Source organism: Neurospora tetraspora (assembly GCF_033439725.1).
Source record: "Neurospora tetraspora strain CBS 560.94 chromosome Unknown B0H65scaffold_2, whole genome shotgun sequence".
Lineage (NCBI taxonomy): Eukaryota > Fungi > Ascomycota > Sordariomycetes > Sordariales > Sordariaceae > Neurospora > Neurospora tetraspora.
The window spans coordinates 3616863-3640524 of NW_026944384.1; the positions used below are offsets into that span (position 1 = coordinate 3616863).

At 52.4% G+C, this 23662-nt stretch overlaps 7 protein-coding genes across 7 annotated transcripts; 6 read left to right on the plus strand and 1 right to left on the minus strand.

Moving 5' to 3' along the window:
- Window positions 1-365: 365 nt before the first annotated feature.
- Window positions 366-2008, minus strand: B0H65DRAFT_440189 (eukaryotic initiation factor 4A-12; the record flags this gene model as incomplete). The annotated part of the gene is made up of 3 exons (XM_062825468.1): window positions 366-394; window positions 786-1826; window positions 1906-2008. The coding sequence occupies 3 exons, from the start codon at window positions 2006-2008 to the stop codon at window positions 366-368; spliced, it is 1173 nt and encodes a 390-aa protein (XP_062684565.1).
- A 393-nt stretch (window positions 2009-2401) lies between these two features.
- Window positions 2402-4406, plus strand: B0H65DRAFT_457339 (uncharacterized protein). The gene is made up of 2 exons (XM_062826351.1): window positions 2402-2644; window positions 2706-4406. Exons 1-2 carry the CDS (start codon window positions 2555-2557, stop codon window positions 4119-4121), a joined length of 1506 nt encoding a protein of 501 aa, XP_062684566.1. The 5' UTR covers window positions 2402-2554; the 3' UTR covers window positions 4122-4406.
- Window positions 4407-4579: 173 nt separating this feature from the next.
- On the plus strand, window positions 4580-5969 carry B0H65DRAFT_112825 (uncharacterized protein). The gene has a single exon (XM_062820600.1). It carries the CDS (start codon window positions 4703-4705, stop codon window positions 5921-5923), a length of 1221 nt encoding a protein of 406 aa, XP_062684567.1. The 5' UTR covers window positions 4580-4702; the 3' UTR covers window positions 5924-5969.
- Window positions 5970-6510: 541 nt separating this feature from the next.
- B0H65DRAFT_112879 (uncharacterized protein) lies at window positions 6511-7288 on the plus strand. The gene is made up of 2 exons (XM_062820601.1): window positions 6511-6652; window positions 7064-7288. The coding sequence occupies exons 1-2, from the start codon at window positions 6603-6605 to the stop codon at window positions 7224-7226; spliced, it is 213 nt and encodes a 70-aa protein (XP_062684568.1). The 5' UTR covers window positions 6511-6602; the 3' UTR covers window positions 7227-7288.
- Window positions 7289-8253: 965 nt separating this feature from the next.
- On the plus strand, window positions 8254-14438 carry B0H65DRAFT_112895 (PLU-1-like protein-domain-containing protein). Its single transcript, XM_062820602.1, has 4 exons — window positions 8254-9168; window positions 9253-10087; window positions 10269-10357; window positions 10409-14438. Exons 1-4 carry the CDS (start codon window positions 8734-8736, stop codon window positions 14258-14260), a joined length of 5211 nt encoding a protein of 1736 aa, XP_062684569.1. The 5' UTR covers window positions 8254-8733; the 3' UTR covers window positions 14261-14438.
- Window positions 14439-20551: 6113 nt separating this feature from the next.
- B0H65DRAFT_112971 (uncharacterized protein) lies at window positions 20552-20996 on the plus strand. Its single transcript, XM_062820604.1, has one exon. It carries the CDS (start codon window positions 20668-20670, stop codon window positions 20890-20892), a length of 225 nt encoding a protein of 74 aa, XP_062684570.1. The 5' UTR covers window positions 20552-20667; the 3' UTR covers window positions 20893-20996.
- Window positions 20997-21255: 259 nt separating this feature from the next.
- Window positions 21256-23053, plus strand: B0H65DRAFT_421764 (uncharacterized protein; the record flags this gene model as incomplete). Its single annotated transcript, XM_062824363.1, has 4 exons — window positions 21256-21498; window positions 21696-21971; window positions 22034-22903; window positions 22970-23053. The coding sequence occupies 4 exons, from the start codon at window positions 21256-21258 to the stop codon at window positions 23051-23053; spliced, it is 1473 nt and encodes a 490-aa protein (XP_062684571.1).
- Window positions 23054-23662: the final 609 nt, after the last annotated feature.

Here is a 23662-nt window from a genome sequence, read left to right on the forward strand (position 1 = left end):
TTTTGTCTGCGCTGTGAGGTGAAAATGAGCACACTTGTTGTCCCAATCCTTTTATGTGCTGGAAACTCTCATAAAGCTTAAGTACTATAATTCGCGACCCCCGGGTTGATGTTGACTTGATCATCAAAGTCCCCACTCTTCTGACGATGACAACATCGCCGGGTTTATTTCCGTTTCGTTGATTACCGTACCAATGGACCAGTTAGCGCGCAATTCCTTGCCTGTATTGTAACGACATGTTACAGCACCATTGTTCCACTTGTGCTACGTCAGACAACTGTCATGCAACTCAGCCTTAGACATGCGAAATAAAGCCCGGTGGGGCTGAGCGTGTTTCTATCGCTTACTAAACTGCACGCTAGGTATTAAACTGACATAAAGAACTTCATGGAATCTTTTATGTCTCGTTGATATCTCGTTCGCGTGCTAAGTGCTAACGCCTAGATATGTTTTCCAACCTGTGTAAGGCGTCCTTGTCGTATATGTCAGCAAGATGTGTACAAGGAGCCAGGATCGTGGAAGGCTACCGTACCTTAACGCCGACATGCCCCTTTCCTCCCACTTCAGTCTTGTCCTCTTGAAGCCACCTCTTGTGACCAAACTAATGCTTGACGCGACCTGCTCCTTTTGATCTTGAACTAAATTGCACCTGAAACACCCCATGCTAGCCCCTTTAAGAAATAAGGTCGGCAACGTTCATGGGCATCTCATCAATCTGGGTCGAGTAGTACACTGTATCTCTCGTTAGTGAAACAAGATGCCGAGGTTGAGTTGTTCAAACTTACACTCGATATCACGCAAGATGCGCACGTCCTCGCTAGTAACGAAGTTGATCGCGACACCCTTGCGACCGAATCTGCCGGAACGACCGATACGATGGATGTAGTTTTCACGGTTGCTGGGGAGATCGTAGTTGATGACCAAGCTGACCTGCTGAACATCGATACCGCGGGCCCACACGTCGGTCGAAATGAGCACTCTGCTGTTGCCCTGTCTGAAATCCTGCATAATGCTGTCTCTCTCCTTCTGAGGCATATCACCGTGCATGCTGCTGACGGTGAAGTTGGCTTCGCGCATCTTGTCGGTCAACCAGTCGACCTTCCGGCGGGTGTTGCAGAAAATAACGGCTTGTGTGATAGTAAGGGTATCGTAGAGATCGCAGAGGGTATCAAACTTCCAATCCTCCTTCTCCACAGCGATGAAGTACTGCTTCAGGCCCTCGAGGGTCAACTCATCACGCTTGACCAGGATACGAACGGGGTCGGTCATGAACTTGGTGGTCATGTCGAGCACATCGTAAGGGAGGGTGGCAGAGACGACAACGACTTGTGTGGCAGGCGGAAGATAGCGGTACACATCGTAAATCTGCTCGCGGAAACCCTGGTTGAGGAGCTCATCGGCTTCGTCGAGGACCAGCATCTTGATGTGTCTGGTGCGGAGATGACGGCGGCGAATCATGTCGGCAACACGACCAGGAGTACCGGAGACAATGTGTTGACCATAGTCGAGCTTGCGAATATCCTCTCCAACGTTGGTGCCGCCAATGCAAGCATGGCACTGGACGTTCATGTAGTCTCCCAAAGCCATCACAACGCTCTGAATCTGGGTCGCAAGTTCGCGGGTCGGGGAAAGAACGAGGGCCTGGGTCTCGCGGACGGCGGTGTCGATGACCTGAAGCATACTGATCGAGAAAGTGGCTGTTTTACCGGTACCGGACTGGGCCTGGGCGATGGTGTCGCGACCCTTGCAGATCTGAACGATGGCGCGGGACTGGACAGCGGAGGGGGACTCATATCCATAGGCGTAGATACCACGGAGGAGACTCTCTGTTTTCGAGACCAGTCAGTTTCAGTCAGATCAGCAGAACCACGACAACAGAGAAAGGTGCGATGCGACAAAACTTACCCTTCAGGGACATCGACTCGAAAGTCGGATGAACCGTAACCTCCTTGGAGGTGGAGAACTGAATCTTCTCATCGGCCTTGCGATCGATGCCGCCGTCAGCCATGTTGGGCGATAATGTGGGTGAATTGAATAGGTCACTGGGGTGCGTAGGGGTCGAGGTTGGACGTTGGGGGTGCGGATGTTGACGATGATGATGGAGTGTCGACTTCGTGGAAATGGTTTGCACCGGAGACAAAACAGCCCACTGTACCAAAGCGCGACAGTGATTGACGATGGATGCGATGGACGTGTGGCGGCACTAGAGTGGAGCTTTCCTGTCAAAAAAAGTCGCCAAGGTCCGCTTCGGCAGAACGTCGGCCAACCTTATTTGATGGAACAGCGGGGATCTTTGACAGGGCAGTTGGCGAAATTTTGCCAAGGAGTTGCCGGGAGTTTTTTGCCTGCCGCGATGTGTTTCCTATGCTGTTCTTCTGGACTTCGTCCAAGCAATTGGTGGCGCCGGAAAAGCACGTCTCAACAACCTCTATTCTAGGAATCATCCTAGCTTTCCAAGTCGCAATTCTTTATTTGGCGCGACAAGTCCGACTCTTCTACGCGCATTTTCACTTCATATTAATTAGGGGACTTTCAGGGTGCAAAATTTGCCACCATGTTGTTAGAAGAACAGAGATACATCCACGAGGATCTCGAACGCCTCGAGCAGGGTATCGCGGACCGTATGCGCGACGAGCCAAAACAGGTATGTCGTTCCACGCGACAATTCGTGTCTCTTAAGACCCCCTGTGCTGACGCATCTTTAGATTCATGAACGTCTCAATCGCGACCATGAGGTGTCCCAACTCCTCGACCAGATTCAACACCAGTCCCGTGAGCTTCTTCCCCTATACGAGGACAAGACTGGAGTGCGCTCCAAGGAAATTTTGCAGATTGGCAGTGGCGACCCCTTCGAGGAATTCTACAAACAAGTAGCCAGCATTAAGGAACACCACTCGCGATACCCAAATGAGCAAGCCGAGAACTCGGAGAACTGGTACCGACCGCGGAAACAGAGCGACGACCAGCCATTTTTGGTGGAAAGCATGTTCTCGGGTGAAGAGGCATACGGTCGCTTCTTCGATTTGCACGCCAGCCACGAATCCTATCTCAACCTTCCCAATGTGAAGCGACTACCATACATGCAGTATCTCGAAGTTTTCGACAACTTCCAACCCGGTTATGGTGGAGTCAAGCGGGCTGACAAGTTAACCGACCAATATTTCAAGTACCTCGGCGAATTGATGGAGTATCTGGAATCCTTCATCCGACGCACGCGACCACTCGAAAATCTCGAAAAGGTGTTTGGTGGCTGGGACAAGGAGTTCGATTCGGCCTGGGAAAAGGATGAAATCGAAGGATGGCGGAAGGAGAAGCCGGCAGCCAAGGGCTCTGCAACAAATCGGACGCTGAGCAGCGCTGAGGCGGTTTGGTGCGAGGCATGCGAGAAGGAGTTCAAGAACGAAAACGTTTACAAGAACCATCTTACCGGCAGGAAGCACATCAAGGCCGCAGAGGTGTTGGCGGCGATTCACGGAGACTCGGTCAATGGTACATCAAACGGCTCGGCTGTCCCGCTAGCACATCGCCTCAAGGAGCGGGCGGTCGCCGAGAGAGAGTACCGTATCAAGAAGCTTGCTAGCGCCATGAAGACGGAGCGGGACGACACAAGGGTGAACGTCGAACGCAGACAGGGTATGACGGAGCGCGAGAGGCAACAAGAGCTGGAGAATCTCTACAACACCACGTTCAAAAGGCAGGCTAAGGAGGCCGAGGAAGACGAGGATGATGGGGGAGACGATAAGATCTACAACCCACTCAAGCTACCATTGGCCTGGGACGGAAAGCCGATTCCCTTCTGGCTCTACAGGTTGCACGGTCTGGGCCAAGAGTTCCCCTGCGAGATCTGTGGCAACTTTGTCTACCGCGGTCGGCGTGCTTTTGACAAGCACTTCAACGAGACGAATCACATCACCAACCTGAAGCGTCTGGGTATCACAAACACACATCTGTTCCGAGACATCACGTCTATAGAGGAGGCGGTGAGGCTCTGGAACAAGATTCAAGGTGACTCGAGAAAGACCAACGTGGATGAGGGCTCGATCGTGCAGATGGAGGACGCTGAGGGTAATGTCATGCCGGAGAAGGTCTATCTTGATTTGCAGAAGCAGGGTCTGCTCTGAGAGGTGTTGGGAGATGGATGAGATACTATGGTGATATGGGCAAGTAAAACCCACATATGAGATTAGAATATAATACCCAAAAGTCCCCACCGGCCACGATAGAGCTACGAATTCGGACTACTGCAAGAATGAACAGTGAGATGGTTCGACATCTCATCCTGGATACCAGAAAGAGCAGCCAGGGGTTCATGAAGCTTGGACCCGCTAAGTGGGGGTACAGCGAGGTCAAGGGCGTGAAATGATTGGACAGCCATTCCGGGTACTGCGGCCATGAACAAACAACATCTTGTAAACAAAGACGGCAACTTCACTTCTTTACAGTTACCACCTTTCATCTCATGCAAACTTGGTTGTGCTTTGCTTTTTGCACCTTGAAAATACCACAATCATATTCCTAATGGGCGCAATCAACAATTATTCAGTATTTCTTGGCAACTGCCCTGACTGACGCGACACTTTGTTCATATACCTACCTAATCACATATCAACAAACGAATCACTCATCGGGAAGGCATCCAAAAAGCCTTGAAAGTGAACGACAACAAGCTGAACGTCACGACAACCTCACCTACTAGACGACCATGCTACCACTCAAGGAAACGGAAAGGGTAACCACCACCCAACTCCAACCCAAACCCATCCCCGCCCTCTACACGGTCTACATCCTCCGCTCCCAGCCCCGGCACGCCTCTCTCTACATCGGCTCCACGCCTCACCCACCGCGGCGCCTCTCACAACACAACGGGCTCGCCAAGGGCGGCGCCTACCGCACCTCCAAGAAATCGCTCCGGCCTTGGGACATGGTCTGCCTGGTTTCGGGGTTTCCCAGCATGATCGCCGCGCTGAAATTCGAGTGGGCGCTGAACAACCCGCACAAGTCGCTGCATATCCCTGCCGAAAAGAGGGCGGAGGCGGTGAAGGGACTGGGGAGGAGGAAAACTGGACACCTCAAAAGGCCGAGGAAGAGCTTGACGGGCGTGATGGAGAGTTTGCGGATGTTGGTGGGGGTGAGGAGTTTTGGGCGGTGGCCTTTGAGGGTGCATTTCTTTGAGGAGGAGGTTTGGAGGGTTTGGGAGAAGGTTGGTATGAAGAATGCTTTTGGAGGATTGAAGATACCGGTGGTTACGGATTTTGGGGGTCCAACGGCGTCATCACAAGGGGCGAGGGTGGATGAAGAGCTTCTTGATCCGGGAATCGACGGTGGTGATGGAAACGACGACGACGACGACGACGAAGACGCCCAAAACGAAAAGAAACATGGTATCTATGCTTTACCGCTCGATTACACGCCGATAAAGGAGTACGTCGCCAAGGGGCAGGAGATTTTTGAGTTTGAAAGGCAGGGGAACTGTGTGGTTTGTAAGGAAGCCATGGCGGCGGGAAGGGGGTTATATGCGATCTGCCCAAAGACAAGTTGTGAGGCTGTGGGACATGTTGACTGTTGGAGTCGGTGTCTTCTGAAGCAAGAAGCAAAGAAGGTGGGAATGGGTAGAGGGGACGAGATACTTCCAACTAAAGGGGAATGTCTCAAGTGTCACGGAGAGGTTCTTTGGGGAGATATGATGAAGGAGTTGACATTGAGGATCAGGGGGCAGGCGGAGGTAGAGAAGCTGCTGAAGAAGAAGAAGAGGCGACGGGCAGCGGCGAAGGGGAAGGTGAAGGGCAAAGGGAAGGCCGCCGATGAGAAGGGGAGCAATGCCGAGGAAAGAAATGCAAAAGGAAATCGAGAGGTGAAGACGACGTCTCAGAGGATCGTGGAGGATAGCGAAGACAGTGAGTTCCTCGACATTGCGTACCTTTAGTAGGCCAAAGAATTCAAACTTCAGAGATGATTGATTCCCTTACCACGAGGCTCCATCTTCATGAGTGTCGTGATATGTCAAGTTGATCGCCTCAAAGTTGATCAAAGCAAAGCATCAAACCAGCCACAGAAACAGCCACGGGAGCCACAGATGTCGTTGGGAAGAGGCTCGAAGCTGAGCGTTGAAAGAGAGGTGCCGGTTGCGGTTTCACGTGTTTGCTGATGAGTCATCCAGATCTGTTGTGGTGGGGTCTGTCCCACTCCCCTTCACTGGCATTGTCACGTGGGCCCAGCCAGCCCACACCACCATGTATTTTAGCCCTCCACATTTCTTTTCCCTTTCTTCTCTAGCTGAGGACAATCAACACACTTCTTGTGCCCACGAGTCCAAGAAGATCTGCCCCGCCAACGCAGCGAAATCGCCCCAGTCTGGTGGCCTTGGCATTCTCTTCCAACGTCAAGTCTTTTCTGATTGGAAGGCGGTGCGACGGCTGACGACCGAACCCCTGTTGATATCAGAGTCTTTTCGGTTCAATCAGTGCTTTTCCGGGTCCATCGAGTCCCTCTCACGTCCCCTCTTTCTCGTTCAATGGACCATGACGGGATGTTGTCTCTTCATGATTTTCCCTCCCACATTTAGCTCCGACTGAACCCGAGTTGGACTGCCACCTGGAACTGCGATGCACATTTGGCCGCTTGCGGTATTCCCATTGTCGCATTCGGTCACTAGGTATACCAAGTCCCTATGGGTTTCCCTCAGATTCAGGATTCTGTAACAACCTGCAGACTCATACATTTATGATCATTTGAACAGTTGCGATTTTGAGAGGATCGTGTGCCAGACTAGGTACTGGTTTTCTTTGTTGGCCACGGGCGCACTAAATCGTCGGACCATATTTGCTATTCCAGCGGGCATGGCCATCCAGTGTGTGGTGATTCATTGGTTCCAAAAGCGAGCAATGGAAAGCACGAGTATTTGTTTCCGGATGCATACACGTTGACCACCCACCGCTCTTTTATTCCATTAATTGCCTTCTCTTCAAACGAATTAGATATGTGTTTCTATTACCTCTCGATGCTGATTCCTTTATCTTCAATCACGCATTGGAGTCAGGATGGCGCACTGATGCCTACACCGCAGCTCGGACCTTCACCCCTGCCAATATCTTGACGAGGAGATCAAACACCACACAATTTTTGCAGGAGCACACTTTGTTTGCGGCGGATGGATGAGACTTGGAGAGTGGGAATGGACACCCCGAAATTTCCAGATGAAGCGGAGGAAAGAAAGATTCAAGTTATAACACATCGACAGGTATACATTTGATATGTTGGCGCATTGAAGTTTCCAGTCAACGACAACCCACCTCCCTGGTCAGTCTTAACAGGGACAAGAGAAAGAAGGCGGAAAGGCTGTCAATATTGACCTCAGCCGCACATGCGATTTTCACGAGCGCACTTTCTCTCGACTGATATAAGAGTGGCTGAGGTAGATGGTTTAATATACCAGGTGCGACTCTGGTGGTTGTGCTTCAACGGAGTCGATCGATGACATTGATGAATATGGAAGATATGTACAGAGGTACTTGGCCTAGAAGGGTCTAGTGGAGACCCACCAGATGCCGAAGGACCGCGACTGAATGGGCGGCATCATGTCTGCAGAGTTGCGCCTCCCCATTTCGTCCCGACGCCTGCCGCCTTGCCTTTGGGTCCTTGTTGGATTTGAACGTCTTCCGTCTCCCGCCGCCCGTCAAACCAGTCTCAGCCCGTGCAAGTGGAATGGGCCCACTGACATGCCCTCTCCCTGATAACCCCATTCCCACCTACAACCCTCAAAACTGTATACTTTAGACAGCTACTATCAATCAGTTCACTGTCGAGGCGTCCACACACCTCATCCTCACACCACATTCTACCCATTCACCATTCACATCGCCCCGTGCCGTCCAGGTCCCGTCCATCTCTTCCACCTTCACTTCCACTTCTGCTCCCTTCCGGTCTCCGCCTGGCCCTGGCCTCCGTCTCCATTTCCAACTCCCTCTCTTTCTCTCCAGTCTACTCGTCTGGGCTAGAACAAATTCCGAACAATCTGGACTTCTGTTCGGCCAACCCTCCATTCCACCATTTCGGGTCAATCCACTTATTCTCACAATCACCAACCAGCCTCACTACGAACGCATCCAGTTGTCCACCCGATACCGCAACCTTGAATAGTTCAGACGGCAAACCTTCAGGTTGTCACCGACGGATCCCGGATCAAATCGCCTTTTCCAATAACAAACCAGGTTGCCTCTGCTGTCACTCACGTTATATACATGCGGAGTGCCTGTACAAACAGCCAACCCTAACACGGTAGACCGAGGTAGTGGAGGAACACAGACGAGGTTCGATCTCCATTTCCTTCTGCGACACACACACGAACGATATACACTCTTAGTCGCCTTCCGGCTTCCAAATTTCAGCTTCTCAAGGCTCGCTCCCTGGGAAATCTGCGCTCAACTTCCCACGGCCCTTCGTCTGCGCGGACCCTGCACATAACTAACAGCAGCAGCGCAGAACCGGATATCGCATCCTCAATTCACTCACAACTCCCTGTAGCGCCAAATCATTTCGCGGTCCTGCGCTGTCGACCGTTCTCCCCTAAACCAGCCTCCAGTCTTCTATCCTACGATGCGTCCGATATTTCGATAAGACAGAGACTCTCCGATTCCGTAAACACCAATACGTTACAGCTGCGTCCCGGCCCACCCACCACCGATCTTCGCCCTGTGTGATTATCAATTCGCCCTCCAAGACAAGCCTCCACCCGCCATGGTGTCCACCCCCTCTGGAGGCGGGTCTGCTGTTCCTGTGGCGGCTGCCGGAACGTCGAGCAACAATGCAAGCGCGCGAGCCTCCCCTGCCGTTACCTCCCATTCCAGCAACGGCAAGTCCAAGACGGCGCCAGTCAACTCGAACGGCTACCATCCTCCGAAACCCCAGATTCCGCTGAGCTTCATGAAGAGCGAACCCCTCGATTTGAATTCGGTGGAGCGACGCGGCCAGCCTACCGCGTGCAAAGAACCCTCAAAGAAGAAGAACCGACCACACGGTCTTGAAGAGGCACCGTCCTATTGCCCAACCGAGGAGGAGTGGAAGGAGCCCTTTGAGTACATTCGCAAAATCACACCAGAGGCCAGCAAATACGGTATCTGCAAGATCATTCCGCCCGAGTCATGGAACCCCGACTTTGCAATTGACACCAAGGTACGCTCGCTCGCCCGTCAACAACCGTGATGCCATTTGCAACCACGTAATCTTCCAGAACAATGCTGACCTATGCTACTGCAGAGATTCCACTTTCGCACTCGCAAGCAGGAACTTAACTCGATCGAAGGTAGCTCGCGCGCCAATATCAACTATATCGACGCCCTTCAAAAATTTCACAGACAACACGGGAACAACCTCACGCGACTTCCGTATGTGGACAAAAAGCCGCTCGATTTGTTTCGGTTAAAAAAAGCCGTTGAAGCCAGGGGAGGGTTCGACAAGGTGTGCAAGCTGAAAAAATGGGCGGAAATCGGACGTGACCTGGGCTACAGCGGGAAGATCATGTCGTCTCTTTCGACATCGCTGAAAAATTCGTATCAAAAATGGCTTTGTCCGTACGAAGACTACCTGCGAGTCGCAAAGCCTGGCGTTCATCAGCAACTCGAGCTGGAATATGGCGGGCCTCTAACACCCAGCCCGGCCCCGAGCCCTATGAAGCGATCAAATGCCCAGACCCCATCAGACCTCCGCGGTGAATCTCCATCTCGGCACCCCATGGAGGCAGCAGTAAACGGGCATGCCAGGGATTCTGATCGGGATGTTACCATGATAGACGCCCCGTCGATACCAGCGCCACCGGTCAAAAGTGGCTTCACAGCCATCAACACTGGAGGCTTCACGGCAATCAATTCCGGATTTACGAGTATAAACCGTCCGCTGGCCCCGGCATCAGAAGCCATCACCCCGCTGTCTTCCGCCAAGAATACCCCTGAAATTCGACCATCAGCAGCTGGCTCGTCTTCACTGAAGCGGCAACTAAGCTTCGATAGTGTGTCGGATTCCGCTAAGAAGGAAAGTTCAGTAGACAAGGACGATGGAGAAGCAGGCAGTCGTCGTAGCAAGAGGCTCAAGAAGGGTAGGTCCTATTTTTTTCCCCCACCTTCAGACATGTTAACGTTCGCGAGCCGAGGCATATGGTGCTGCAACCAGTCTCATTGTTTTCGAAGCAACAATACCGTTCTCATTTCGCTTGAACTTTGTGCTCCAAGTTCAGGACACTTCCTGGCTCACATATGCTAACCTGACCTCTATGACAGATTCGGTACCAACAGTGGCTGGTTCACACATGTCGCTCTTTCGTCCTTCCGCACCCAGAATTCCAAGAGAGGACTCGAGTTCGGGAGAGGTAGGTCTTATATCAACGTCTGAATGGGTACTCCTACTGACACTGTGGTAGAATTGTGAGCAATGTGGCAAAGGTAGCGAGGAGAGCTCATTCATGCTGGTTTGCGAGTCCTGCGACAATCACTACCATGGCTCGTGCCTGGACCCTCCTCTCAAGACCAAACCGGAGAATGAATGGAACTGCCCGAGGTGTCTCGTCGGAGACGGCCAGTTTGGCTTCGAAGAGGGCGGTCTCTATTCGCTTAAGCAGTTCCAAGAGAAGGCTGCCGACTTTAAGCAAGGCTACTTCGAAAACAAGATGCCTTTCGATCCAGTTCTCAATTGTCATCGTCCGGTTACCGAGGATGATGTTGAGCGTGAGTTCTGGCGCCTGGTCGCAGATCTGGAGGAGACCGTCGAAGTCGAGTATGGCGCAGATATCCATTGCACGACACACGGCTCTGGGTTCCCAACGGTGGAGAAGAACCCCAACAATCCCTACTCAACCGAGCCTTGGAACCTCAATCTTCTGCCTCTTCATCCAGAAAGCCTCTTTAGATACATCAAGACCGACATCTCCGGCATGACGGTACCTTGGGTATACGTGGGCATGATCTTCTCCACCTTTTGTTGGCACAACGAAGATCACTATGCGTACTCTGCCAACTACCAGCATTTTGGCGCAACAAAGACCTGGTATGGCATCCCCGGCGAGGATGCTGAGAAGTTTGAGGCCGCGATGCGCGAAGCGGTTCCGGAGCTGTTTGAGACGCAACCGGATCTCCTATTCCAGTTAGTCACTTTGCTCACGCCCGAACAACTCAAAAAGGCAGGCGTGCGTGTATATGCCCTGGATCAACGGGCCGGTCAGCTCGTTATCACCTTCCCACAGGCCTACCACGCGGGCTTCAACCATGGCTTCAACTTCAACGAAGCCGTCAATTTTGCCCCTAATGACTGGGAGCCATTCGGTCTTGCTGGAGTGGAGCGGCTTCAGACATTCCGACGGCAACCATGCTTTTCTCATGACGAGCTATTATGGGCCGCAGCAGATGGAATTACTGGTACCGGGTTGACGATCCAAACAGCGAAGTGGCTCGCCCCTGCTCTCGACAGGATCCATCAGCGGGAGATGACGCAGCGTAGAGAGTTCATCGGTAAGCATGACTTTATCGCCACGCATCTCGACGCAAAACATCCGTCTCCGCACCATCCCTGCGTTTTTAATGGAGAAACGAACGAGAAGTGCCCGATCCAGTTTGCCATCAATGATGTGGACGTGCCCGAAGATGAGTACGCCTGTTTCTACTGCAAGGCGTATACCTACCTCTCCCGGTTTGTATGCCTGAAGACGGGCATGGTACTATGCTTACTACACGCTGGAAGCCACAAATGCTGCGATGCTCAGGAATCAGACCGCTTTTTAGGCAAAGAACACGCCCTGTACTATCGGAAATCCGATGAGGTCATGGCATCTACCCTTAAGAGGGTCACTGACAAGGCCAATGTGCCGGAGGCATGGGAGGAGAAATATCAAAGACTCCTCGACGACGAAGCGAAACCGTCACTCAAGGCGCTACGCAATCTGCTAAGCGAAGGCGAGAAGATTCCCTACGAGTTGCCATCGCTTTCCACTCTCAAACTTTTCGTCGATCGCTGTAACCACTGGGTAGAAGAGGCGACTAATTACACTATCCGCAAACAGCAGAATCGCCGAAAAAGCGAAAAGGCTTGGCCAGTCGGCGTCCGAAAGTCCGTCGGAAACGCTGAGCACGATCAAAAGGAGCGGGAAATGCGCAACGTTGCCAACATCCATCGTCTCCTTGACGAAGCGGAGATGATCGGGTTCGAATGCCCCGAGATTCAACAATTACGGGAGCGAGCCGAGGCGATCAAAGCGTTCCAGGAAAGTGCAAAGAAGATGTTGGATCTCCCACGAGACCTTCAGCCAATTAGTTCTGTCGAAGAGCTCCTTGAGGAAGGCCAGAATTTCAATGTCGACATTCCCGAGGTAGAAAAGCTCTACAGCGCGCTGGAGCGACTCAGATGGGACGAAAAAGCCCGGGAAAGTCGATCCAAGTTCATGACCCTCGATGAGGCGCAAGAGTTGGTAGACGAGGGAAAGCGCCTCGGTATCCAAATATACGAGGATAACATCAAATACTTGGAGGAAAAGCTTGAAAAGGGTCGAGAATGGGAAAAGAAGGCCAGGGAGCTGATCAACGCCGATGTTGTGAACTATTCGCAACTTGACTCCCTGTCGATACAAGCACAAAACGCCAACCTGCCAATTTCCAAGGGGACGCTGGATATGGTCGACCAGATACTATACAAACAACGTGAGGCCCAACGCCAGATCATCGACCTGAACAACCGCTCCGCAGATCCAGATTATACTCAAAGACCCAAGTATAATGAGGTTGCCGAGGTGATGAGAAAGGTCGAAGAACTGCAGGCAAAACCTCCCGGCACGCTCGACCTTGAGAAGGAACAAAAGCGCCATGAAGACTGGATGCGCAAGGGAAAGAAGCTTTTTGGCAAAAGTAACGCCCCATTGCACATTCTCAAGAGCCACATGGACTACGTCCTTGATCGAAATAAGTGGTGTTTCAACACTGTCGAGGACACGCCAAGATCACCCGCTGAGCCAGCATCCAGGGAGCCCAGTGTGGATGGGGAACATGACTCCTCGGACAACGAAGATGAAAGTGGCTCGAGACAAGTGTTTTGCATCTGCCGCCGTGTGGAAGCGGGTATGATGATCGAGTGCGAGCAGTGCCATGAGTGGTATCATGGCAAGTGTTTGAAGATTGCCCGTGGTAAAGTAAAGGAGGACGACAAGTACACCTGCCCGATCTGCGATTGGCGCGTCAAGATCCCTCGGGACGCATCGCGGCCTAAGCTGGAAGATCTGATCGCTTGGTATGAAGAGATACCAAACCTCCCGTTCCGGCCAGAAGAGGAGGGGGTCTTGAAGGATATCATCGACATGGCTGAACGTTTCCGCAAACACATTTCGCCTCTGTGCTCTGGTTTTTCGACCGCCGCCGATGCGGAGAACCAACGTTTCTATCTCCGGAAAATCGAGGGTGCTGAAATATTGTTGGCATACGAGACCAATTATCTCCGACAGGAACTGCATAAATGGAATCCCGTCGCGCCCGAGCCGCCCCCGATTCTGGAGCAGTCCAAGAGTACTCGCAAACCCCGGCCAACAAAGCTCCAAAAGTTGCTACAACAACATGGTGTACAAGATCCGGACGACTTGCCTGAAGATGTTAGAGGGAGAGCGAACAGCCTAAAGCGCAAAGCTCAAAACGCCGAGGCTCATTCTGTGGCCATCGGTACAGGTCCCGGTATGCACCCGTTCGGCCCCGGCCACACTTACTTCTCTCGGCAGTCATCAGCTCAACCCCAAACGCCGGGCTTGTCGATGACCAACAGTTCTCACGCCCACCCTTCGCGTGGACCAGACTCGGTGTCACCCTCCAACACCCTGAATGGGCGCGCCGGCTCGCTATCCCATCATTCACCCCTCCACCACTCGCGCTACTTTAACGGAGACAACAGCGCATCTGGCCCGGCACTCAGCATCGAAGACCGGATACTCCGCGATCATCACGATAACGACGACCACGCGGATGCCAACAGAGCCAAGTTTCGTGACTCCATCTGGGGTAGCGCCAGTTCAGCAACTAAGAGGCCCTCGGCATCCGCTCTGGTGACGGAGAACGATCCTATGGGCATCGGCCCGCCTGCTGACGAAGGCGTGGCGGACAATCACATGTTCATCGACTTGGTCCACGACGACGATGAAGAGGACGAGAGAAGAAGGGCGGCGGCAGCGTCGGCTGACCTGGTGGCTGACCACCACCACCACCGCCATGAAATGGAGACGGATCACGATCACCTGTTGGAGGTGTAGGATCCGATCTGGCATGGCTGATTATTTGTGGATCCGTTCTCGTTCCTCTCTGGCGGTCTTTGTGTGTTGGACCATCGTTTTCTTTTGGAGTGGCTAAGAGGTGGTCTGCGTTGTGAACTAGACTACACTTGTGGTTGCAAAGGTGTACGTTCTTCGATACGGGCTTGGTCAGGACCTTCTCGGTCGTCAAGCCCCTCAAATGTTATAGTTGGCGGCATGTCGTGATGGTATTTTAGATGAAGGTTAAAACGGAGTGGTCAAGGTGTATTCTTTCTCGTAGTAACGTTTGGTCCGGTTGGTCCGGTTGGTCGGTCTGGTGCGGTTGGTTTGGTTCGGTTCTGGTCGCATAGAAACAAATGTTCCCGTTTTTGCCTATTGTTTTCTCTTGTGTGTCTCTTGCGAAGCATTATATTACATACATTGGTTGGCGATGGCGGCGAACTAAGAGAGGTTTATGGATGGATGGACGGATGGATAGGAGACGGAGTTGTATGCGCGTTGTGTTTTCGTGTCGTTTTATTACCATCGTCATCATCAATCCCACCCATCTTTACTTACCATCGTCACCTCCATTGGGTTGATTGACTCGCATGTAACAGAACGAGTGTTGATCTGTTTCGATGCAGCTTACCTGGTTTACCTTTAAACTGAGTAGTTGCCGTCTGGTTACTTTTGGGCAAAACAAAAGGCAAGACAGCTGTCAGGTTAGATCCATATACGTACGATAAAGGGGTAGATAGATGAAAGGCAACAAATGTCAAATAAAACATACTAACACCAACCACAAAACCACTTGGTGCTCAGTCACATCTTTGCCTTCGTTGTGTTTTTTTCCTCTTGATCCTGGTTTTATATCTCGATCCCAGATTAAATCGCATCATTTCCCGTTTGTGTCCCGTGTTCCAAGAAACCAAACCTCCCAAACCAGCATGATCCCAACATTCCGCACGCTCGGGTGGTTAGGTGGTCTGTGTGAGCCCCTTGAGTTTGCCACTCGCTTCGTTCGGGCAGGTTCCCTTCACCATTTCACCCTTTCCCCGGCTCCCCCGTATTTTCTGATCCCCTCCCGTTCCGTCCGTTCCGTCCGTCCCGCGTCCCGGCCCCGCCCGGCCCGTGTTTTGTCCCGCGACTCCGCGTTTTAATATATCGTCGAATCCCGTCCGTGCTCTTTTTTTTTTTTTGGTTTCCCCTCTCTCTCTCGCTTAGGACCCGAGAGGTTTGACTTTTTTTTTGCTCTCTTTTCTTTTTTTTTTTTTTATCCAGCTTGGGGTTAGTTACCCTGGCAATTTCCAAGAGATATCGGTTGGACTTTTTGGATTGGTGTTGACGAATTTTGGTGTTGCATGATTTTTTGCCCTGTCCCGGAGTTCGTACGAGTAAACTCCGGAGTAGTGAACACATTCAGCCCCAAAAAAACGACTCTTGAAACAGATTGACGGTCACGAGATGATCAAGACAAATCAGGGCGATTTGTCTCAAATAAAGGGAAAAGAGAGGATTTAATAGTTAGTTACCCTAGTAGATCGGAGTCTGTTGATGTCCATCAACGACGTTCGTGGCATGTGAACAAACAGTTAGACTTTTGTCCGAACGCCCGACCGACCGAAAAGGTCTCGTACTTCGGCAAGCACGGATGCTACCCTTCTTTGACCACGAACGAGTGAACAAGAGGAGAGGGGGTAAAAGCTACTTTAAGGTTTGACGCCTTCATCGGTAGTGTTGGTACGTACAAGGGAAAACATAGACAAATACCCCATCCGAGCTTTTTATAGCTTCTTTTACCCATCATCATAAGTCGGGGACCCCTATTGTATGTCCCGGAAGGTCTAGACTTCGAGGCTTTGAGAGGGACGTTAGTGGCATACGCCGTTAATACCGTTGGTGAAGATCCTCGTTTTCCATCAACGCTGCTGCATCAAGGTACGTAGGGAGGCGGATTCGTTCCGTCGGGGTACGCTACCATTTGATGAGCAACAGAGCTACACTACTAGTGTAGCAAGGATGATAGATGAGAAGAAAGATGATGTCACGGAGAAAGCCGTTTACTATTGCGTACACACAGGGCAAAAACAAGAAAAGTGAGGCTTCGAAACGATATAAGGAAATGCCAAGGGGTATGGTATGATGATGGTGATTGCCAACAGGGAAGAAGGTGGAAGAGAGAAAAGCGGAATGAATATTCTCGCAAAACACGTGTTGAAATACCGATCTTCATGCAAGGGTTTCTTAGATAATGCCCACAGATCCAAAGAAGGTATTCCATATCCCCGGTTTACTGAAGAAGGAAGTTTGGAGCGCCGATCAGTCAACTTCTATATCCACCTGCCACCGATGTAAGTCCACCGTTACCAGTTTGATGGGACGGACTACTCATGGAGTCATAGCATCTGGGAAGAGGGGAAAGACGACGAACTGTTGGTCTTTGCTCTTCCAACTGGGCTTCTGTTATGAATCCTCGGTGATTTAGGCAAGGCGAGGGTTTGACATGGAGCAAGGGGTGAAGGTTAAGAACAATAAGCAGAGCGGGAGACACGGAGAGGCCCCGAATGGTTGAAAGATGTAGTCGGGGCTTCCTCCGCAGATCCCCGGGAGCCCTGATGAGTTTGGGAGGTGGACACGAGGGGAAGGGTTCACGACCCGGTTTGGTGAAGCACTAGTCACGATTGAGGTGGTGTGTTGGGTAGATGTGTGACTTTCAAGAAATCAAGTAAGCACGTAATGTCGTTCGGGCTCCATTCGGCCTTCAGAACGCGGAACGTAATCACGTAATGTCGGTAGGGCTCGCGCGGGGTCTTCGCCGGTCAGTACCCACCAGGGTCGCGGTCCCGGAGGGGAGGTGGGATGATGGACACCAGAAGACTGTGAGCGAAGTGAGAGTGTGTGAATGAGAGTGGGAGAGGTGAGTGGGAGATGTGAGTGGAAGATGTGAGTGGGAGATGTGAGTGGGAGATGTGAGTGGGAGATGTGATTTGGACATGTATCCCATATGAGTTGTCTCGACTTACTTTGCTTTTCCTCGCCAACCGAAAACGAGCACCCTTTTCTCTTTCTGCCTAGAGGTCTTGTTCTGCCCAAAAGGGATGGTGATTCAATATGACATGTCCGATCTGTGATGCCAAGTCGATAGAAAACCTTTTGATGATTCCATTCTTCAGGAAGGCGCACCCGAGAAAGACGATTTGCGTACAGGGCATGGCACGGATGAGGTCCGTTAGGGTACCAGCACGTCGGTTCTGATTTCGTTGGGTCGCCTAGCAAGCTTCTTATCGGTCCATTCCACTTTTTTTTGCCTTGATTAAGATAATGTCCGGGCACAGCCAGTCGGGCAAAGGGCTGATGTGTGCGTGTCGAAAACGGTATGGTGTTTGCAAAAACTCAAATTAGGGAGGAGTCAGGTCTGGGTCTCTGCTGGAGCCGCGCGCTTGGGGTCGTGGACTGTGATGGGCTGGTATGGGTTAAGATGGGTCTTGACAAAGACACCATGACAAAACGAGGGTATGCCAAGCGAAGTTTCTTGACGGACTCAAGAGATGGAATCCGTAGCCGGTGGTGTACAGTGCACACTACCTACATAGGCCCGAGTTATGTCAAACAGCCGAATCCGAAACGAGAGGACTCGACGATGGACAACATGGGCATAACTCGGTGTTTTGGGGGACTTTTTGTCCGTGTTTGGATTAGCGCAACAAGCGAGACGAAGCGAGGGAGAACATGAGGTTGTGATGTGAAGTCGAAGAAATGGTTGTGGTGTCTTGGTGGTCGTCATGTTGTGCATTGTTTGCATATGCTGTACACGTGCTGATGTGTGTGCATGATGCGGTGGAGGAGGCACAGCAACACTCGCATGCTGCACACGTGCGAACATCGTGGTTTTTGTGGACATTTGTAGTACGCGGTGATATGCACGGCACTGCAGTTGCATTCGGTCGGGGTGGATTGCTTGACTGGAATCACCACCAATTGTGGCCCATCCACCCAATAGCTTCACCACCCTTCGCTACATACCTACATGTGTAAACACGGCACGGTAGTTTGGCCAGATTGATTGATTGTGCAAGCGGACAGGGTGAGCGGGTATGAAAGCTCAACTGTTGGATAAATTGCTAACGGCCGCCGCCAGTTTGCCCTGATAGTTGCTGTGACAGCAATTGTTTGCTGTTTTTAGACTCCGAGATAGACTGTATGCTCTGCGAATGCAAGTTCACGGCGAACGTGATGGCGATCGTTTTTTCGTTCCATGCTGGAGCGAGTGCATGCTTTCGCGGAACTGTGTTCTCTGGCATTACCAAAGTGCCGGGTCTCTCTTTTGATGAAAGCTGAACAGCACCGAGTCGGAAAAGGGCCGGCCCAGGTTCGGATCTTTCTCCGGAGCATTTTGTGTTTCCAGAAGGTGACAAGGTGTCACAACGGTCCGGTGGTGTGCGAGGAGGCCTGCTGAGGTTACATGTACCTGCATAAGAGCTTCGGTTCCTGTCTATCAGCCGGGATACCGCTGAAGAGCCTTACCTGTTCCTGACCGTGGCGCCCACTCAGGACCCCTGTTTCTGGAGTTTACTGGAGTTTCACTGGAGTTGCGCTGGAGTTCATTGCCCTTATCCGGCCAACTGGAAGTGTTCCCGGACACAGGTGGCTTGCAGGGGGTCTCATTTTGTCCGGATCGCTGGAACCAGACGGGGACCGCAACAGAGACACAGAGAGACCTCGCTCATTGTTCTCCCACTCGACCGTTTGCTGAGTTCCAGACAGTACATGGCAGTGCTGAGGCTGCTCTCATGGCCGCCTCGGTCCAGTATTTGCCAACCCAGGTTGTGCGTCATGGCCAGTGCAGTGGCAGTAGAGATATACTCCGTCAAATAGTGTCGGCAGAGGAACCGTGTCGGGAAAGGATCTCGATGTTCCGTGCACCGCGGGGGAGAGAGGATCCTTTCGGTTCCGGGCTTGGGGCTTCCTTGGGGAGCAGAGAGCTTGGATGGAGCTCGGCGCTCCGCTGGCCTCCGCCGGCCTCCGCTGCGTCAATTTCCCAGCGCAGCACGACACTGGAGGACACTGCCCTTCTGGCCCAGGATCCGCTGGCGACAACCAGAGCGACTGGTTCAGCGCCCGATCGGGCTTATTTTAGTCGTTGCTTGGTCGCTCCAGACCCTCTGTGACCCTCCTCGACCCTCCTCGGACGGGCCTCAACGGTTGGTGATCAGCCCATGTCGGGAACTCTCGAGTGGTCGTTGGTACGAGCTTGAAAAGTGTAGCGCTCGGCAAGTGTTGTCGAGTTCGAGATGTAATCCACCAGCACCCTGGGCAGAGACGGGGCAGAGACGGGGCAGAGAGTAAAAAGTTTTCCAGGCGGCCAGTCGGGTCCGATGAAGGTCCCATCGATACTGCAACCATGATTGCGCTTCATTGCGGCGCCGTCGCTGCTTCTGGACACCGGCCGATCAAATAGAAGGATTGTCCGTTCTGCAGGCGATAAGGGGCCCGTCACACTCCCAGCCCCAGGTCCCTTTCGTCACTCGGTTGTGGAAACCGGTCGTCGGAATCCAGAAAGTGTCGAGGTATGTCATAATCATATTCAGCGAAACCGAAGCTCGAACCGAAGGGTGTCTTGAGTGTTCCAGCCAGGTTCACGGCCCAACTCAAAAACTCTGACCGGGCCTCCCGTTGCTTTCCCGTAGCCACCTGCAGTGGGCCAGCACGGGCCACCAATCCCACTGCATGTCCACTCGATCCCACCCAGCAGGCATGCATTTCCCACCACAGAAGACAGCTGCAGCAAAATGCAGGGACTGTGTCCAGGGACCCGCCTGCTGTGCGTGACTGTTTTGTGACTGCCCGTGCTCTCAGCACTGGACAGACTGCCAGATTCGTGGACTGTGGGCGGTCCAAGCTCCCGTCCTTCAGGCAAGCTCCTGCTTGCGTTCGTACCCCGGTGCCAGCGCCCATCTCGCTCGCGCCCACACCTCAAGGTTCTGCGCCCACTCACTGCACTGGGCAGCAGGCCAGGTCCCCCCCCCCCTTTTGCAGGCCGTCGGTCCCCATACAATCCCCATCCATCATCCCATCCCATGTCTGTTTCTGTGGAGGTCCATGTGACCGTCTCATTGCATTTAGTTTCTTTCATTCCTCCTTCCCGTCCCTCGTCTTTTTGGGTTTTCCTACCAGGGCTCTTGTGAGTTTTTGAAACAAAAGGTCCCGGTGTCCGTCTTCTGAATTTCAAATCCACGAGTCGAGGTTCATTCGTTCTTCCTCTTCTTCTAACCAGTCACTCGTTCAACTGATTCGTCAACTAAAACAAACCACACTTCGGACCCGAACCCGAACCCGACCCTCGTTCGCATCCATCTTTATCAGCAAGGCCGGCCGGCATATCATAGACGGAAGTCATATCATACTATCACTCACCTAGGTAATACATGTCCTCCTTGCTTACCTTCCTATTATTACTGCCCGACCACCTACCACTGCAACTCTGCAGCGCTGCAACAATACCCCACGGGCGATACCAGACCAACGGCGAGAATCCATTACTACAACTTGGTTTATTTGCTCCAATCCCAACCAATCTGTCTTGTCGATCTGGTGCAACCCATCCTACGCATCCTCCCGCGATCCTCCTCCTCCACCTTTATCACCTCTAGGTGCATGGCTCTTGTCATACGCCTCGATAACCAGCCATAGATAGTGTCTAACAGCCAATCAACAGCCCTGTACCCCGCCAATTGCGCACTCCCATTCCGAGCTACGCCCTCAGAGTGCAACCAGAGTGCAACATCGACGTCGAGACAGCCATAGGACGTGGCCGACTACCGATTGCGCCCACCAGGAACCAACCGCATCACTTAGAGATGGGTCTCTTTTCGCGGAGGGATAAGGCGCCGAAGACGGAGGCGCCTACCTTGAGTGCCTCGCAGTCAAAATCCTCCCTCACCTCGGGTTCGTCCAGCATCAAGTCTCCCGGTTTTTCCACTTCTCGCATCCTAAACCGAGCATCAGCCGCCACCATGAGCAGCAATCCAGGAACACCGCCCTTCTCTCCCGGCCTCAACCCCGGCGTCCCCCGGATCGACATCCCCAGGCCCCCCGACCCGCAGCTCGACCCTGTCGGATACCTCAGGAGCTTGGGCGCCGTCCGCGAGCGCTGCAAGATCGTCACCGAGAAGGCCCTGCGCAATGAGCTCAACCACTTTGATGTCGACATGAACAAGTTTGAAGATGTAGTCACTTTTGTTGCCAATATCATCAAGGTCAGTCGATTTGCTTCCTTGCTGTTCTGAAGACCTGACTTTGGCGGTGCGGGGTACCCTGCGGTGTAGTGTGGGTGTCAGTGCGACCCCGAGGAGTTGAGATGACAACGGGTCATCCCGCAACAGCGCACCGACATGAGCGCCAGTGTGGGACAGGTACACCGCGCATGATGGATAACTAACACTCCGCGATACAGAGAGACTATGACGCCCCATTCACATCCATTCCCGGCCACGGCCGTCACCAGCACTTCGCCATCGGCGGGCGCGACCGCATCGCTCACCTCCTGTCCACATTCCCTGAGGATGTCGACAACACGGAAAAGTGCAAGCGCATGATCGATCTCTTCCTTGTCAGTGTATTGCTGGACGCCGGTGCCGGCACCCAGTGGAGCTATAAGAGCAACGAGAATGGCCGTATCTACAGGCGATCCGAAGGCATTGCCGTTGCTAGTTTGGAGATGTTTAAGACCGTAAGTTGAAGTCCAGGTTTTGGTAGACTTCCGGAAGCGTGTTGGACTGACAAAAACATCAGGGTCTGTTTTCTGGTAACAAGAACAACAAGTACCAGGTCGACAAGGAGGGCTTGGCCAGCCTAACCGTCGAGAAGCTCGCCCAGGGATTGCAGTCTGGACCGGGCAACGAGATGGCTGGCATTGAAGGCCGCGCCCAACTCCTTATTCGGTTGGGCCAGGCTTTGGAGGAGAAGACCGAGTTCTTCGGTGCGGATGGACGGCCTGGAAACATGCTCGACCACATCCTCGACCACCCCTCGACACAGGCGACGAACGGCTTGATTGTTCCCCTTCCCGTCTTGTGGAACGTCCTCATGAGCGGCCTTGCTCCTGTCTGGCCACCATCGAGGACTGCCATCAATGGCGTTTCTTTGGGCGACGCTTGGCCCTGCAGCTCCATGCCTCAGCCGGTGCAGTCGCCATCTAGCCCGACATTTTCTCCTTTCCCCAACACCTCTGGCCAGTCCAACGGTGTTGCGCCCTGGGAAAGCATTCTCCCTTTCCACAAGCTTACCCAGTGGCTTACCTACTCGCTTATGCAGCCCATGCAGAGCATTATGAAGATCCAGTTTGCTGGCCAGGAGCTTCTTACTGGTCTTCCCGAGTATCGCAACGGCGGTCTGTTTATTGACCTCGGCGTCCTGACATTGAAGCAGGAGGATATGGCGCGCGGCTTGGCGCATTACACCTCGTACTGCGACCGCACCGGCACCAAGGAGAACGAAGTGGCACCTATGTTTGAGCCCAGTGACGATGTCATTGTGGAGTGGAGAGGCGTCACTGTTGGCTTCCTCGACAAGCTTTGCGTTGAGGTCAACAAGGCCTTGGAGAGGGAGCTGCAGGGCAACGAGCTTACCCTTGCTCAAATGCTAGAGGCTGGTAGCTGGAAGGTGAGTTTCGGTCCCTTATTTTTGTCTAATTTGCGAATTCCCATGCTAACTACTATCGTTTCACAGGGTGGCCGTGAAATTGCCGAAGTCAGCCGACCAAACACCAAGGAACCGCCTATCCTTATTGATAGTGACGGCACCGTATTCTAGGAGAAACGGGATTCCGTTTTGATATGGAATGGTTTACTTTTTTGAATGGAGCGTCATCGCACAGAAGGAAGAAGAAAAGAAACGAAATCAGGTTCAGGAATATTCTGGACTTCATACTGATTAGCCTGACCACCAAAAGAGTCTTGGGGGCCAGTATGTATATGGCCAAATTGCTATGTCGGACATGGTACGAGCCGGCAAAAGGTGTTATGATGTTACGAGAGGAACTTTGGTTGGGAATCGTTCTGAATGGCGTGGTCTAGTCTAGTCTGGTCTAGCAACTTGTTGTCTGCATTGCCATCGTCGTCTCCGATGACTGCAATACTGTTACTGTTATTCTTGTTTACCCTGTCATTACCTGCCGCGCATGGATATTGTCGTAGCAGGTGTTTTGATGTATTACTACTGTACAGAAAGAAATACAAATGCCGAAATACATAGCTTCTCATTCTTTGCTTGAATAAACAATTGTGGTCTCGGAGTAGGTCGTCGTGTTGTCCACGTGTTACATTCACTTCGTGAATAACTTGCCGGCCTTTGGTCTGGTCCTAGGCCACCTTCTTTCCCACCATACTTCGGGACACACACATCCAATCGTCCATTGACGCA